At 33.8% G+C, this 15,044-nt stretch overlaps 1 protein-coding gene across 12 annotated transcripts in view; it reads left to right on the top strand.

Annotated features, from left to right (window-relative positions):
* Nucleotides 1-15,044, top strand: part of ATP2B2 (ATPase plasma membrane Ca2+ transporting 2) — a 212,289-nt gene that overhangs the window by 158,094 nt on the left and 39,151 nt on the right. For all 12 annotated transcript variants that reach the window (XM_065749598.1, XM_065749599.1, XM_065749597.1 and 9 more), the window contains 4 exons: nt 3,888-4,129; nt 4,705-4,939; nt 10,273-10,452; nt 11,470-11,557. In XM_065749598.1, coding sequence (XP_065605670.1) covers nt 3,888-4,129; nt 4,705-4,939; nt 10,273-10,452; nt 11,470-11,557 — 745 coding nt within the window. The remainder of the gene's footprint in view (nt 1-3,887; nt 4,130-4,704; nt 4,940-10,272; nt 10,453-11,469; nt 11,558-15,044) is intronic.

Here is a 15,044-nt window from a genome sequence, read left to right as displayed (position 1 = left end):
GTCTCGGGGGCATCTCACTTAATCAGTCCCTGAAGGGAGGAAGCAAAGAATAGAGCCAGGCTCTTGTCAGTGATGCCCAGTCCAGGGCAAGAGGTAATGGGTAGAAACTGGAACTCAGAAGGTTCTCTCTGAACAACAGAAAATCTTTTTAACGGGGAGGGTGGCTGAGCTATTGAAACAGGTTACTGAAGGGGGTTGTGGATTCTCCATTGTCAGGCGTATTTAAAGCCAGCTGGACATGGTGATGAGTAAGTGGCTCTAGGGTGGCCCAGTGTGTGAAGGAAGGCTGGACAAGTTGACCTCTGGAGGTCACTTCAAACATCAGCTAGCCTGTGATTCTTTGAATAAAGTACAGAATGGAAATCTTTCACAACCTAATTTGAAAAATGTATTTTCCTCTGTCTCTTGTGAATATGACTACGTGAATGTCTATTCTGTGTCCAATTCAGTAAGGACAAAACTAGCAAAGTTAGTTTATTATTTTCATAAAATTGGTACATTTATCATCATCATTATTCTAGAACAGAAAAGCATAACCTGAAACAATAGAAGACTTCATATAATAAATGAAACCCTAATACTTTGATTTTGAAAGGCTAGATGGGCCTTACTTGCATGACATCGAAATGGCAATGAGAAAATGAAGTTTAGTAGGCTTCATGGTAAAAAAAAAAAAAAAAAGCCTTCTAATTTCTTAGTATGTTTTTAAAAGATGACAAACTTTTATAAGATATGTTCTCTATTTTATCTTTTTTTTCCTGTTAACCCATTTTTACTAGTGATTTTGTATTGAAATAATTTTGAAAATTTCTTTTTAAATCCAAATTCAGTACTAAGTCAATACTAGCTTTTGAGGTTGGTATACTTTGACTTAGAGATCTGTTTTGATTATTTTAACAAATTTTTAAATGTCTGCCTGATCTTTGTTTTACATGTAAGTACATACTTAAAATTGAAATACTATTCTTACATAAATAATGTAAAGACTTGGAAGAAACATTAGAAATTTTACAATGGTTAGTGGTAACTATTTATTGGAGCATTGGATCAACCCATTTCCAATAGAGCTGAACTCAGGAAAACCACTGCATTCTGTTTTATTTTGCAAATCACATTTCAAAGGCTTTCTCTCATATGGTGTGAAAGCATTTTCATTCTCTGAATCAATGAATTGATTCCTAGTTAATAATTCAAAAGTAACCACTTTGAGCAGCCTTTAATTGTGTTCCAGGTGCCATGAACTGCAGGTTTCAGCAAATAATACATTTAGATATAGCATGGTATGAAGTCTTAACAGCCAGCAGCTTCTGCAAAGGATTGTCAGGAACAGTCTTCAAGGAAACTAGTTTTGGCTTATAGATTTTCAGCTGAAACAGTACAGGGAAGGAAGTGCTACTTGCCAGCTCTCATCACCATATGTTTTATTTTAATGTAACGTACAAAGAGTATGGAGACAGCAGCTGCTCTAGAGGGAGGTGGTCACTTGTTAGCAGATTTTGAAACCTGTCTGAAATGTCTGTTCATTTTCTTTTCACTGGTATTTTTTTCCCCTTGCTTACTTACGTATTAGCATTCAAAAGATGATCAATAAAAGAAGTCTATTTTTAGACCACTGAGTTGAGGAAAATGTGATCTGCTCCATGATCAAACAAAAACAAATTTTAGGAGGACTGTAGTTTTATATACTGAGGAATATGGGTTAACTTTTTTTTTTCTCAGTAGTTTTATATACTGAGGAATATAGGTTAACTTTTTTTTTCTCAGTATCCATTCACAGCTGCTTATGATGAAATCATATGTATAAATTAACTGGTTTTTGTACAGTTCTGTTTTTGTATTGGAAAGAAATCTATATGTATTTAATTGGTTTCCAGCGTGGATTTCCTAGTAGCTTGATGATGTTCACATTTATGTCATTATCAAGATTCACTGTCTTCAGCAGCAGAAAAAATTCAACATTACTGGGGATTTAGAGTTAAAATAAAAAGTTTGATGTAACATATGTAGAGAAATTGACTTGTCCTAGCATTGCTACCCAAGCAGTGAAGTTGATTAAATCCACTACTTTGAATAACCTCAAGATCCTAGCAGGTTTCAAGAACTGTATGCCTGCAATGTTACGACAATTAACCTAATTTCTTCAAATGAAATAGTATTTGAAAGGTAATTTGTTGATGCCTACCTGAAATTTTTATATCTACTGAATTTAGCAATCCTTTGAAATGCATGTTAACTGTATTGGGTTTTAAGGCAGGGATTCTGCCAAGTGAATTTAAGAATCCAAAAGGAAGTTGCATCACACTGTGATGGGATTATAGCAGGGTGTCTTCTATACTGTATAATAAAACTAATGTACCATGTTAGCATATTTTTAAGTGTGTTTTACACTGACCATGAGGTGTAATGCTAAAATGTCATAGTAATACAAATCTGACCCATATGGATGAGGTGATGGCTCATATATAATCTATCAGTGTTGCAATTGTTTCTGAAAGAATAAATTTATTGGGACCAGATTTTTAACTCTTGTTCTGTATTGTTTGCATTAGATACAACTCTCCCTGATAAGGAAATAATATTAATCTATCTGTCCCTAGGTACAGATTTTTTTCTGATGGAAATACAGTTCTTGTGTAAATCTGGTGGTTTTTTTGTTTGTTTTTGTGGTGGTTTTGTGTTTTTTTTTTCCCATACTGGTCTGTTATTGTTATCTATCAGTCATTCACTTTTCAACTAGCCGCAGTAAGTGTTTATCTGGGATGTTTACTAATAATTCCCTAAAATTCCTATTTCCCCCCTTTGTGGCAGCTTTTGTTACGAGAATTCAAATCTTTGTAGGCTTACAGATTTGCAATTTCAGTTAACATTCCCTGTGTTATTCCTCATCGCACAGATATTTCACAAGTAGACTGAAGTTAAAAGTTTATGGTGAGAACATAGATATAATTCTGAATATAGTCATGCAGCTCATATTCTGCAAAATGTGAGGCATGTGTTTAAGTCACACTGAAACTGATGGTTTATTCTTATCAAATGCAAAAGTTAGCAGTGGTATGATACTTTGCAAATTAAAATTGTGAAAGAACTTTTTTCTTTTCATAGCTTAAGTAAACACCTTTCTAATTCTATTGAGTAGAAGAAATTTGAAATCATCATCAGTTTAGTGCTCACAAATGAGCCCCTTAAGTCTATCTGGAATCTTGATAACAAAGGAAGTTTTTATTTGGGGATATTTACACCTCTAAGAAAGTTCTATGTGAAATATGTTTGTTTGTTTAATGGGAAAGTACAGCCTTCCTCATACTTGTAAGTACTCAAAAACATAGTTACAGAATTATTAACCTACTCTTTTTTTTTTCTTAACATATAAATCATTTACTGTCTGAAGCAGTTCACTAACATATCTTGATTCCAAGTGTTTTTAAGAGTAGAATTATTGTTCAGTAGGTTGTTGGAAATGCTATTTTCATGGACATTTACTGTTATGATTAGATGTAGCTTTAATTTCTATGAAGAACTGTCTGCTAGAAGAAAGGATAGCTCTTTAATTCACCATTAAAATCAACAAAAGTCATCAAAACAATTTTAAATCTAAACAGCAAACGTTCTATTTGTGATAAATAAGAATTGATTATATTGTTCCTAAAGAAAGTTATTAAATGTTTAATGATCTGCCATCGGAATCTCTTCAGCTGTCCGTGGCTGACTTAGAAGGAAAGAAATGCAAACATAGGTATTTGGGTAGTTTTTAGAAATTGGAAGGGACATGACTGCATACTTAAAATTTAGATTTTAAACTGTACACTGTAACTTTGTTATTAATTGGGTAGAAAACATTATGAACAGCTGATTTATAGAAATTAATATCTGCTATTTTCTTCTTTCAGCCACCAGAAAAAGAAGGTGGCCTGCCTCGCCAGGTAGGCAATAAGACAGAATGTGGTCTCTTGGGGTTTGTCCTAGATCTGAAGCAGGATTATGAGCCTGTTCGGAACCTCATCCCTGAAGAGAAACTTTATAAAGTTTACACATTCAACTCTGTGAGAAAGTCAATGAGTACCGTCATTAAAATGCCAGATGGTAGTTTCCGAATGTACAGCAAAGGAGCTTCTGAAATTGTTCTGAAGAAGTAAGTTCAATGGATTTCTTGTCGTGTTTTTTCAAAATCTTAATGATGCAAAACAATCTGATGCTAATAAGATATAGCTGGCAATTCTGGTATTTGTAATATGCTAATTACAGTAGAAAAATGACACACTTCAGCATAAAGCTGTTCCTGTTCTCCTCGATCCCCACCTCCAACCTGCAAAATTATTTGACATATTTTTCTTACCAATGGCTAACATGAAATTTTAATCTTTTGATGTATTTTTCATCTACAGTCAGTTGTTTTTGAATAGTTTCTAGCAGATCATAAACATATTTGAAAAATAAGGATATTTCAATTTCTTAGCAAGCTCATTAATAACACGAGTTTTGGGGAAGTAATGGATGAAATGGTCTTAGTGTCTCCATGAGAACTAACAGACAAATTCTTCCTGACAGTGTTTCAGTAGTGAATCCTTTTTGTTTAATCCAAAAATTTGCACATAAAGAAAGATGTTGATTGAAAAGAGCTGATACATAGAAGTACTTTTCAGTAGTCATGCAAATATACAATAACCAATAACCCCTTATTTTTTATTTTTAATTTAAATAAAATAGATGTTCCAGGATCCTTAATGCAGCTGGTGAACCTCGTGTCTTCAGACCACGTGACCGGGATGAAATGGTGAAGAAAGTGATTGAACCAATGGCCTGTGATGGATTGAGAACTATCTGCGTTGCATTCCGAGACTTCAACAGCAGCCCAGAACCTGACTGGGACAATGAAAATGACATTTTATCTGATCTGACTTGCATTTGTGTTGTTGGCATTGAAGATCCAGTAAGGCCAGAGGTAAATTAAATGCTTATATTATGAAGTATTCCTTAGAGAATGAAACATGAATCAAAAAAGATGGTAGCGAACTTTGAAAACAAGCTTTAGTTAATTAAGAAAAAATAATTAATTTGATAAAACTTCAGTTTAAATTTAGCAATACAGGTCTTTGTGAGCTAGAGGAATGAAATTATTGAAGTATCTCTCATGGAGGAGTACATGATGAGTTCTTCTCGTACAGAAGAACTATTGGCATAAGTTTTATTGTGCTACCAATGTGGTGAGGTGCAAGTGGAAACAAATAGGTGTAGTGATTTTAATAGCCATGATTGTAATTGCAGTGCAATATTTTCCACAGTTAATACGTGTAGTCTTGGAGATTTGTGTTTTACTAAAACATCTGCCACTTTGTGAATTGTCTTAAGAATGTAACTTATAGCTATTCGGGAAAACTTGAAAGTATTATCTTTGGACAGGGAAAAGCTTTATTGTGGACACACTGTAGATTTCATCAGTGCTATTCTTAAATGGCTACAAAGATGGGCCTAAAGTTTAAATTCATGTAAACTGAGAAAATCGGTATGTGCACAGTAGAAGTAGGTGAAAATTATTCTATATTTGTATTTAATGAGACTTAACCTACTACTACACTTGTGAGTTATATTAGTACAATAATACAAAAGGCACATGGAGGTAAAAACTTAGTTTCTGATCAAAATGTATGGTCCTTGATAGTTAATTCTGACAGTAGAGAATCAGTTTGATTTTACAGTCATGGCATATTGAGCCCCAAATGACTGAGCCCCAAAGTTTAAAGTGCAGAGCGCAAAACGTAGCCAATTGCAGTATCTTCTTTTGATTTTTTATTCACTGACTCAACTATGAAGCATGTGACCATGGCACGCAGCTGTGCAGTATGATGTGAGAGCATCAGTCCCAACACCTACTGCAGGTGAGAGGGCGTGATTAAATGCTCTCCCATTTTGCTCCAGGAAAATCATTCTTGGAGAGGGTGTGGTTATTTCAGTAGATGATTAATGACTGTGGGTTTGCTCTGGAATAAGGTCGTGGAATGATTACTCATAATTCCCTATACAAAAAGGGGGTGTTCTGATTCTGCATAACATATGTTGGTTCCAGTTCTGGTCTTTTTTACTGTTGTCGTGGTGCTTTTTTTTTCTTTAATAATGTCTAAATCTTTGTGTTTGATCCACTGAGAAATGGTGGCAATGTTAGACATGCAAGGAAAATTATTTCCCTGAGTCATTTTTAAATTAGGCCTTTATACACTTTTGAGTGCTGTAACTTTAGAAAATAAATGAAGGTAACTAGCATGATATAATTACACCTACAGGCACTAATTGCATTACTGCACTATGAATGATAATGGATATACTTGGCTTTTTTTTGGTATTGAGAAATGTATCATATCAAGTAAGTCTTAATTAGTCAAAAACAATGATAAAATCTTTACCTCTGCAGTCATCAGATAAACAGCATTCACTTTAGCTGTCATCAGATGGTCTCTTGCTGCTAATCCATCTGTCCCTACACTTGATATTGCATCACGAAAAATATTAAAAAATAATCTTAAAATATTCTGTGTACATGGATTCCACTCCTAATGCTCTAGCTAATGTGCATTTAAACTCAGAAAGTTTTCAAACTGTCAGTGACCAGTGGAACAATGAACCCCTTACCTCCAAAACTGATAAATGGTTTATGTTGTTCAAAAATAGTTTTAAGTCAGATTATGTATAACATGAGGTAATGGGTAGCAATAGAATTAGCAGTTAATTTAAAAAATAGATGCAAACTATCCTTTCATGTGGTTACTATGAACATACTTTATGAGAAAGCTGCTCTCATTTCATAGGCAATAATTTCTTAGGAGTTTGAGGTAAAAATGAATAGCGTTCATACAAACAAGGAGATCAAGTCTAAAGTATTTAAAGGATCAAAGAAGATCAAGGTAGTAAAACATTTTATTTCTAGAAAATTATCTGAATAATGTATTGAATTTCTTGTAGATGAATGTAAAAAATATGTAGTGACACTTCTTTTTTTTCATTGCAAGAAATATGATAAAGTGTTTATCATTTTAGAATTTTACCATATGTTGGACAAATCTGTAGTTGTTTTGGGGGGGGCTTTGTTTTGTGGGGATCTTTATCCTTATTCCTTTTGAATGTTTTATAATGTTAATGATAAAAAAAACTCCAGGACAGCATAAAAACATGAATTTCAGAAAATTGTACGATACAACTGACTTAGTGGGAGTTATGTATCACTCAAATTACCACTGTAGCTGTGAATAGTAAGATATTGAGCTGTAATAAATGACATTGTTTTGCTGGGATTAATTCCATCTATTAAATAGAGACGCCATTGGAGTTTATGAATTATCAAAGTGTTTTCTGAAGGGGAAAAAGCATAAAAAGAAGAACTACTATTACTACTTCTGTTTTATGGATATTCTCAGTATTCATGGATATCAGGATATATTCTGTCAGAAATGGCAGATTAAGTAATTCCAGTAAAGCAATCTATGGTTACCCTCCTGAAAGCCTTCAGTGTCCCTTAAATTACATTAATGTTTTAACTAGGAAAGACTTGATTTTTTGTTTTATTTTTTTTAACTTAAGATTATTTGCCATATGCACCCTGGCTCTGTTCCAATATTCATGTTTGGCATATCCATAGTGTCAGCATTGCCATGCTAGCATGAGGTAAGAGTACTGCACCATTTCTGATTATAGTGCAGGGTCTTTCTTGCCATTGCATTTCCTTCCACGCATTAGAAGCTGAATTATTCAACAATGGTATCCGGCTACTGACAAGCTTTAACTGGAGTGTAACCACTGGACACCCATGAATTTTGCATACTTTGGTTACTTAGGTTGATGAAATTCAGGCTCAAGCTGATGCATTGTTAGCAGTGACTTGTATCGAGCACTGGACTACCTGCTTGCTATTTAGCTGCTTTTTTACATTTTTTTTCCTTTGATAAATCTACAGTAAAAGAACCAACAAAATGATGCCTTGTGCCTACAGAGATTTTTCTGTTTATTTTGTCAGCCTTTATTGGCTATAATGAGTCTGTACTGGTTAATACCAGTTTGTCAAGGTATGCTTCCAATCTGTTACTTATAGACATTGAATATAAATAGCTTCTAAATTTCATGTATTTGTCACCTGATTTTGATAGGTGTTTGTTCACTAGATAACCTTTGCATGTGTACGTTAAAAGGTTTTCTTTGCAGAAGGAAAATTTAAAAATTTGAATTATGTACCTAAATTCTGCAAACGGATGGAAAATATCTGCTTCCACAGCCCACTCTATCTGCCAAGACTCTTTAATCCATACAGCATTAAAAAATATGAACAATATTTTAGGCATAATTACTGTACACAGTGGAAGTCAGATACCACCCACCAGCTGTCCAAAAATGAGAGAAGTAGGAGCTGGAATTATTTCCCTAGCTATATGTGAGTTTGAGGTGTATTTGAAACTAGGTTGTCCTCCCATGACCTTGGTTAACAGGACCGGTGCTTTATGTGAATATTTCTGTTTTTCTGTTTGTACTGTAATTTATTTTTCTCCTTCATGGTTCATATACTGTGCTGGATTTAGAGGCAGTCATCTAAATCTGTCGTGACCCTATATGCATGATGGTCACCACAGTTAAGTGGATATTAAGGGTACTCCAACTTGGCAAATGGGATGTATTAAATATTACTATTGTGGAAACTGGGTAAATCAGAAGTCATTTGCTTAAGTAATATATTCGACTTGGATGTCTCTGTCCCACAGAATTCTCTATTATAATGTAAAATGGCTTCAGGTGGTTCAAATAATTTTTCCATGACGCAAGTCATGGGAAGAATTTTTACAGATAGTAGAGATGAGGGAATGGGAAGATAAACCTCTGACCCTTAATTTTACTCTTACTTCTGTCATCTGTGTGGAAAGTCATTCTGCAAACAGCGTGTTTCTGGGGGTGTAGTCCAAGGATTAAGCATTTTTCACAGTAGTGAGAAAGGTATTGGTCTGTTCCTCAACTAGGTGTTCAGTAAGGAATTTTGGAAAATAGATGCCACTTAACTGCCTCTCATTTATTAACGAGGAATGAACAGAACTGACAAGATGCACCATTATTTCCTGTGTATGTGCATTTGGCTAAGTTGATTTAGAAGTGTTGGAGGCATTTCTAATGTAGTGATTCAAGTGAATAGCACTATTTTTTTTCCTGAGGAAAAAGTATTTTAATAGAGATGCAGAAACATGGTGTGAAAATTGTACTCACTGATTAGAATAATCATTATCTCCAGTATGGTTTAAGGGTATATAATATTTGTTTTTAATGCGACATTCAGTCCAATATGTATAGCCTTTCTGGCCCCATGAACTCATTAGAAATAGAGTATTTGCCACGCTGGATAAGAATGGTGGTTGTCAATCAAAGGCAATTTGCTGCCCCCAGCAGTGTCCATTGTAGCTATAGGGAAACTGAAAATGCCTAGCAAAGCACAAAATTAGCAGTTGTAAATGGTGGCTCCTTTTCTTGATAATTTCTGCAGTAATGGACAAGGTTAATCCAGCCTAATTAGTGATGAGTTCTTCAGCATTATGATAGAGGTCATAATCAGTAAATTGCACTAAACTTAAACACTTGACTATAGGAAGACTTTGGTACTGTAGTCAGCAATATTCATTTTGATGTTCTTTCTTAAATTGAGAAGGTTTGTTGTTGTCTTGTTTTTATTTTTAATTGTTAATGGTTATTTTAAATTGAAAATTCTTTTCATTACATGTTTCCATTAAAAAAAAACCTTTTTATTTTTAAATAAATTGATATCAAGTAAGTGTACAGCTTTTATGTTAATCACACATACCCTGTTACATACTGAATTCTCTCACTGATATGTATTCTGTGCAACAATAGAAGTTAGTTTCATGAAGAAAACTGAGTGAAATCATTCTTCGTTTTTAAATTTTTGAAATAAATGATTCATGAAAAACTGAAGTCATTTATATCCATAATTCCACCTGGTGATATGCATAAATTACAGTAATAATGCTGAATTATAAAAACTTGATCTTATTTGAGAGGAAATTTGGATCAGAAGTTAAATTGAAGTTATATTATTTTTCTGTACAAAGTAACTGTATTCTCAGTATATGTTTTCATGCGTATTGAATATCTTAGGCTCCTCATACTGTACCTTATTGCTAAAAAAAAAAAAAAAAAGAAAAAAAAAGCTACAGAATGCACCTGGTCATACTAAAATCAAAAGATCTTTAGGCAGCTGATCTGACATTTTCTTTCCCTGTTATATTACTTTTGTAGGTCCCAGAAGCCATAAGAAAGTGCCAGCGTGCTGGAATTACGGTCCGCATGGTCACTGGAGACAATATCAACACAGCACGTGCCATTGCCATAAAATGTGGAATCATTCATCCAGGAGAAGACTTTCTTTGCCTTGAAGGGAAGGAGTTCAACAGAAGGATCCGAAATGAGAAAGGAGAGGTAATTCATATGCAAAATCCATATGTATTAAGAATATGTCATAACAATAGTGAGAATACTGAAATGCTCCTTATCCTGTGCTGATGTGTACCTTGTTTCAATAAAGACTACTTGGAGAGACTGGTACTTCTTTCTAGCAGTATTCTTTTGCAATTTAAAAGACTTTTAAAAAGACTTTTAAAAATCCCATCTTTACTTTTTATAATGCAGAACCACTCTAAGTTATGTGCTATACTTATTCAGCACTTTTTAGAACCATAGCACTAGCCTTCAAGAAACTCAGAACTAAGCATAAGAAAAACAGGCTTATAAGCTAAGAGGAGAAGGAAGTCAGTTGTACAGGTTTAAGTCTCATGAAAATGCTGAAAACCAGATATTCTCACTTTATAACACTGTGTAATTCATGTACTACTACCTTCACTCACTCTAACAATTTGAATAATTTAGTATGTTCTTCAAATTTTCAATTCCATATATAAAAGACTTAGACTATTGAAGCCAGCTTTGAAAAAGTGAACTCTATGCTGTATCTTAGTGTACATCTGAGTGCAGTCATTTACTCCTTACATTGAAGAAATCTGGGGAGCATAAGGGTGTGCTGCAGGTTTGTCCTAGTTGCTGTATACAGAGAAAATTCTGCCATGATTACTGACAAAATGAAGAACTTAGATTATAATGAAGACTAAAACAACACATTTTTAGCTGTGAACATGTTTGATCAGCTTTGAGAAACTGTGTAGCATCCTACATCGCCACATTTCTGAGTGGTACTATCTGTGAAGAGCATAAGGCAGATAAGATACAGTGACAAAATTGACCTGTGTTAATCAATAAATGACTTCTGATAGTACATAAAAGGACTTTTTTCATCCCGCTGCTGTTGATGTCTGTTGTAATTTTTTGTGCTTTTGGAGAATAGATACAGATCTTACCAAAATGAATCCTCCTCTACTCGGACACGAGTATATTTTGCATTTTTCAAACAGTTATGTTGTTGTTTGTGTTATTGTTTTCCAGATTGAGCAAGAGCGGATTGACAAAATCTGGCCAAAGCTTCGAGTACTTGCTCGGTCATCTCCCACAGACAAACACACTTTGGTAAAAGGTGAGTGAAGACCACCTTCCAATGTGAGCATGTGTGTAAAGTCATGCCAAAGTTACTGAAGAAGGCTCAACACATCTTTTACACTGTAAAAATTTTACTGTTAAACTGTATCTGACTCAACTACACATCACTGCTGTATTCATAATGCAAGAAAAAATCTCTTTGTACATACGTCCCTTATGCTTATATTCTACCTAAACTTTCAAATGGAAAATAAAAGGAATAACAGAAATACCAGTAAACCTCCTGTAAAGTGAAATTATTCCCTTATTTGCCCTGAGACCTTTTAATTGGACTGGAACGAGGATCTGGTGGGGAAAGGAAAATGAGTTTATGCTGGCTAGAAAAATATTGTTGAAAAATGAGCAGTTTTTCTTACAAATACAGGGAAGGGTTGATTTGATTCTCTTTGAAAATACTTATTTAAAAAAACCAACAACAATAACCTAGGAACAAGTTCATTTAGAGTAAATCAACTGTCACTCAGTTTTTGTGCTTCTCAGTTTTTGCAGTTATTTTTAGTGTTCAACTATGAAAACTTTTCTTATTACAATAATAGCTTTCTGAATTCTCGTCAGTAGGCATAAACTGAGTGATGGTGTCTATTTCTTCCTACTTGTGGGATCTGCATAGGCTTCCTTTAAACTTCCATCTGTATTTTTTGTAGAATCTGCTTTTGTCCTATGAAAACTGTGCCATAGAATCCATACTGTATCACCATGCCATTTGTAGGTGGATGCTCCTTTAAAAGAGGAATTTATTTGCAGCATTCTTTATGAAGCTTTTTTCAAATCTCATGCTTTGTGCTGGCTTGACATTTTATTCTCTTGATCTTTAATCTCACAATCAAAAGCTTAATAAGTCAGAAAATTTCTGATCAGGAATAGCATCATTTCTGGACACAGAAAGATTTTTCAGCTGTCTTGACTGCTTAAATAATTCATGTTTAGGTAGAAAATCATTTCTAGCTCTCTCCTTTTGATATGCCAAAATTGTCTTGATCTGACTCCATATGTGACTGATTACAGAAGTTCTTGATCTGGATGTAATTTTTTTTAATGCCTGAATGACAAATGCTCCCTTAAGAATTTGAAGATTGGATCAATTGGGCTCTGAGGTTGGGACCACTGTATGTGAAGAACTCAAGAAGCAAAGTTCATTCAGCAGTACCAGGATAAATGTAAGCTCTGGTATAGCACACAAGATGAGGCAGCTGGAAACAGACTGCTGTTACTCACCCTCTTGACACATCATTGAGAACAGTGGTCTCCAAAGTGGGGTGCACCTGTCTCAGGGATAACGTAGGGCAAACTCTGGGGTGTAGGAAGAAAATATTTCTTTTATCATTTATAAATAAAAAAGTTCATTTCATCTCTATCTTATCACTTTCAATTTATGTTTTGTGTATTTTTTAATGTGTCTAACATATTAGCATAGTAGTTAGTGTATGAGTGCATTTTATAAATGATATACATATTTTGGGGCCATTTGCTCCAGTTTTTACTGATAGTTTTGCACAATCAAAAGTTTGGAGATGGTTAGTCTGGGCAACATAATGACTAGCTCTACATTTCAGAATTCAAACAGCACTAAGTTAGCTGCCCTACTGCATGCAATATATTGTCTTATAGCTGTGATTAGATTAGATGTCTATTATAGATGTGACTTGTAAAGCCTATTATAGTTTTATTTGTTCCAGAAACATACAACAATTTATGTTTCATTGAGTTGATTAAAAAAGTCCCCTGGAAGGACTTATTTGAATCATGCAGGATTTTCCCTTAAGAGGAAAGCAGAACCTTTGCCAGAGAAAATGAAATCAATGAAAGCTAAAGAAAAATAAGCAACAAATTATTGATATTCTTTAGTATATGTTCTTTGACGATCCAAAATATATTTACTACTACTGAAACCTTATGCAGTAAGTACTGTTAATGTTGCTAAGGTGTGACAAGGTCAAATGATAAAGCAATTAAATATCTAACAAAGTTCAAGAACAAGTCTATGGAAATCATGATGGAATTTTTTGGATGCTAATACTCTGAGGGCCATTAAAAGTTACAAGAAACTATTTAAATGTTCTCTAGTTTTGGGCTTCTTGTTAAAATGTTATGTTTTTCTCAGACACTTGAGGGATCAAGAGAATTTTCTTTTCTTTGAAGTATTCTAGCTGCTTTAGGGTAAAAACACATATCACAAAATAAACTTTTTTTATATTTAATTTTTAATGACATAGGACTGCTGGAGGGATTTTTTTTTCCTCTATAACACAGTGCAGTCCCACCCAGCAAAAGGATTATTTTCTTTTACATTTTTGTTTTTACTATTGCTAAGGGACTAGAGAAACACATGGTTCAGCATTTAAGGCTGGGGAGAGAGTGTTCTCTCAAATATTTATGTATTTGAAGTAGAGGTGGACTGAAAAAAAATGTCAAAGTGATTTAGCATCACAAAGTGTTTCAGAGAAACAAAAACATTTCTCTTAGATGTTTCAATCCAAATGAAATGCATTTTCTTATGGAGTTTGTGTATGATTTCATATCATTTAACCTATTTCAAAATATAAAAATAGAAATGCCTGTCATTTGTATTCATGTGTTGCTATAGTATTACTGAAATAGTTCAATATTGTCATATTAATTTTTGAAACAAGAAAAAGAAGCAGATTATTACTGATGGAAACAACACCCTCATCATAAGATACAGAGGATAAAATAAATACAGCTTACAAGTTAAAAGAAGTTGTGATTTCCGATATGTTTAAATTTGGTTGAAATTATTTTTCCATGATAGATAATAAAACCAGCTGTTCTCTTTTCTTGTAAGGCTGTTTGATTAAAAAGCAGAAAGAGAACTTTAAAGAAAAAAAGATTTAAAAAAAATTATTACCCTTAGTTAAGACATGTTATGACAGTAAGTAATTTTTTTAAAAACAAACAGAAAAACTGTATCACTTGAAGTTCTCAACTTCATGATTCAGTCAGAGGGCTGATATAAAGGTACATGCTCAGAACAAAAATCCATGCATTTGTGCCATATTTTTTTCTGATATTCTACTGTCATGAACAATGATATTCACTTAACAGTTAGCAATTCTGTCTGCAGTGTTATTTTAAATGCTTTCACATTGACCTGTAAAGTTTGTTTGTGCAAGTAAGTAAGTGAATTAAGTGAATTTAAATTTTCTCTTACAGACAGATTTTCTAAATTCTTGTTAGATGAACATGAGGCTTGAGAAAGTTAGGAAATATAAAACAATAATCTCAACAGCATAAGCCTATGAAAATACATTACTGCATCTGTCATTCTTTGGCTTGTCAAAGATAAATATGCTTATGTGTATGGGATGATCAACTTTCCTGCATCAGTAACACCTGAACACATGTACACCTTGAATGCTCTCCAGCTGTGTATGCAGTGCTGGTGTCTTTTATAGCACATTTGTACTTACAGTGATCCTCTTGGCTATACATGGTTGTTTCAAAAA

This window comes from Cyrtonyx montezumae, unplaced genomic scaffold (genome assembly GCF_038088225.1).
Source record: "Cyrtonyx montezumae isolate F1298 unplaced genomic scaffold, pur_monq_1.0 scaffold_6, whole genome shotgun sequence".
Lineage (NCBI taxonomy): Eukaryota > Metazoa > Chordata > Aves > Galliformes > Odontophoridae > Cyrtonyx > Cyrtonyx montezumae.
This window is presented reverse-complemented; position numbering and strand designations above follow the sequence as displayed.